This window comes from Calliphora vicina, chromosome 1 (genome assembly GCF_958450345.1).
Source record: "Calliphora vicina chromosome 1, idCalVici1.1, whole genome shotgun sequence".
Classification (NCBI taxonomy): Eukaryota; Metazoa; Arthropoda; class Insecta; order Diptera; family Calliphoridae; genus Calliphora; species Calliphora vicina.
Window position 1 is genome coordinate 79,105,836 of NC_088780.1, and position 2,986 is coordinate 79,108,821.

General features: G+C 29.8%; 1 protein-coding gene across 1 annotated transcript; it reads left to right on the forward strand.

The window, feature by feature from the left end:
* The first annotated feature begins 379 nt into the window (after window positions 1–379).
* LOC135950968 (uncharacterized) lies at window positions 380–1,162 on the forward strand. The gene has a single exon (XM_065500508.1). It carries the CDS (start codon window positions 380–382, stop codon window positions 1,160–1,162), a length of 783 nt encoding a protein of 260 aa, XP_065356580.1.
* The last annotated feature ends 1,824 nt before the right edge of the window (window positions 1,163–2,986 follow it).

The window sequence follows — 2,986 nt, forward strand, 5'->3', positions numbered from 1 at the left end:
TACATACATACATACATACATACATACATACATACATACATACATACATACATACATACATACATACATACATACATACATACATACATACATACATACATACATACATACATACATACATACATACATACATACATACATACATACATACATACATACATACATACATACATACATACATACATATGTATGTATGTATACTATATATAATAATACTTTTTTATTTTAAAAATTTTTTTATTTTAAAATAATTAAGTTTTCATTGATTTTGTTTTGACTTTTTGTTTTTTGATTTTTAAAATAAATTTAATTGGATTTTAATTTTTTAAATAAATACATCCACATTGGTGACCCCGACGTGAATTTAATTTTTTAAAAAATGTCAACTTCTGAAGAATTTGGATCTGCCTCATCATTAATTTCAACCGAAGTATCTCGAGTTACTGTTCGCGTACCTCCTTTTTGGCGTCAAAATCCTAAACTTTGGTTTCGCCAACTGGAATCTCAATTTGTAACCTTCGGTATTACGTCAGACACAACAAAATACAACACATTGGTTGGATCTATAGAGAGCAACATCCTAAATCATGTTAGTCATATCGTTGAAGCACCCCCAGCAGAACACAAATATGAAACTCTTAAATGTTCCCTGTTAAATGAATTTATTGAATCCGAAGAGAAAAGACTTCGTCAACTTTTGGAAAACGTAAGTGTTGGCGATAAAAAACCATCCGCACTTTTACGAGAAATGCGTGCATTAGCTTCGGGCAAAGTTTCTGTAGATTTACTCAAGACATTGTGGATTCAACGTCTTCCAAATACAACAAAGGCAATATTATCAGTTAGCAATGATACAATCGATAAATTATGCTTAATAGCTGATAAAATTCATGACCAGTCTGACCCCACAATCAACGCTGTTTCTGTAAATAATGATGAACGAATCTCAAACCTAGAAAATACAATTCAAGAAATATTTTCCAAATTAGATGCTCTATCAATTGATAATCACCGTCGAAATAGAAGTTCTTCAAGGAATTTGTCAAGAAATCGAACTCGTTCTCCATCCGAAAAATCATTTTGTTGGTATCATCATAAATTTGGGTCTCGTGCGACCAAATGTCGCTCACCATGTTCCTATAAATTATCGGAAAACATCTAGGCACTTCTCCTACGGTGACGGGTGAAGTTAGCCAACAAATAAGTCGCCTGTTCATTCAAGACACCGACTCGAAGTGCAGGTAGCTTATTGATACTGGTGCTGACATATCAGTATTTCCGCCACAGATGAAGAAAAATCAAAAACCCCAAATGCATTTGTCCTTTATGCTGCCAACAACACAAAAATTAGAACATATGGTAAGAAAATAATCAACTGCAATATTGGTCTACGAAGAAGATTCCTCTGTCAAGCGGGGCACTATTTGGGTGGGTTAAACTAATTCGGGTACGCTGAATTCAGTGGTGCCAACCGTTTTTTTTTATGTTAGCTCGTATTTTCGAGATATACCGTTATTTCAAAAATGCAGGAGGTTGCATAACCTATAGAATAGAATTACTTTTAAGTAAGTCAAAACTTTTATTTAATTTTTTTAAGAACATTTCGAATTTTTTGTTTTTTAAAACGGCATAAAAAATTGGAAAATTCAGCCAAAAAAAAATTTATATATGTTATGCACCGTCCTTCATTTTCGAGATATACCGTTATTTCATACAAAAACAACAATTGGTCTTAACAAATGTAAAAAAAACAAAAATGAAAAAATTTAACAAATAAGTATTAAAACTTATTATATTATAGATAATTGAATAGTGAGGGCTTCACTTATGTAAAAAATAAATATTTTATTAATAAGCTTAAGGTAGGGTCACACATGACAAATATTTGACGAAAAAGACGTAACCACTAAATAAAATACATTTGAATTCTTTTATTTATTTGAAAAACTTATTTTACTTAAAGGGGGGTCAGACGGCATGTATTGCTTGTGTTTTGTGCCATGTATTGGACATTTTTCCACATGTAAACATATACATACATGTGTATTAGTCGTGACATTTTTGGCAATTAGAGCATGTTCTATTTTCGTTTGTATAACAGTGTTGTATTTTGAAATACAACACTGTGTGAGTGCAAAATAAAAAAAACAAAACAAGAAAGAGTAAAGAAAAATCATAACAAAATAAGTTTCATTGCATTAAATATATTTATTGTTATTTAAAAATGTTTTAAATAAATATATTGTTAAAAACAACAAACATATAAACTAATAGAGGTTATGTCACATGCAATGACATATGTACGTTTGAACGTGGAAATTATGAATCGTATGTATAACGTGAATTTTGACATACACATGGAATTCCATATGTATCTAATACATGTCCCAATACACAAGCAATACATGCCGTCTGACCCCCCTATTAGGATGATTCAAAACAAAAAAATTGGTTTTATTTTATTTGATGCTGTTTGATCTTACAAAACACTTGAAAGAGTAAACACGTCAAACAAATTTGTGCTAAAAAGTGGTTACACTTTTTTGAGCAAATATTTGCCATGTGTATGTAAAATACATGTGTATGACTTATGGCATTTTTGGCAATTAAAGCATATTCTATTTTCGTGTGTTTAACATATGTATTTTGAAATACAACACAAAACAAAACAAGTTTTATCAAATTAAATATATTTATTGTGATTTAAAAATGTATTAAATAGATATATGTATAGTTAAAATTAAAAATTATGAATCGTATGTATACCGTCAATTTCGAATACTTGTCCCAATACATATGAAATACACTCCGTGTGACCCCTCTTTAAATGAGGAGCCGCAAAACAAAAGGTATTTTTTTCGAATTTTTTTACAAATTGTTTTTTTTGGTATTTTTATAATATTTGGATTGAAACAATCAAGTTAGCAAAATTCTTTAATTTTTTACTAAGGAAATGGGTGCTTAACAAAACGTACTAAAACTAGTA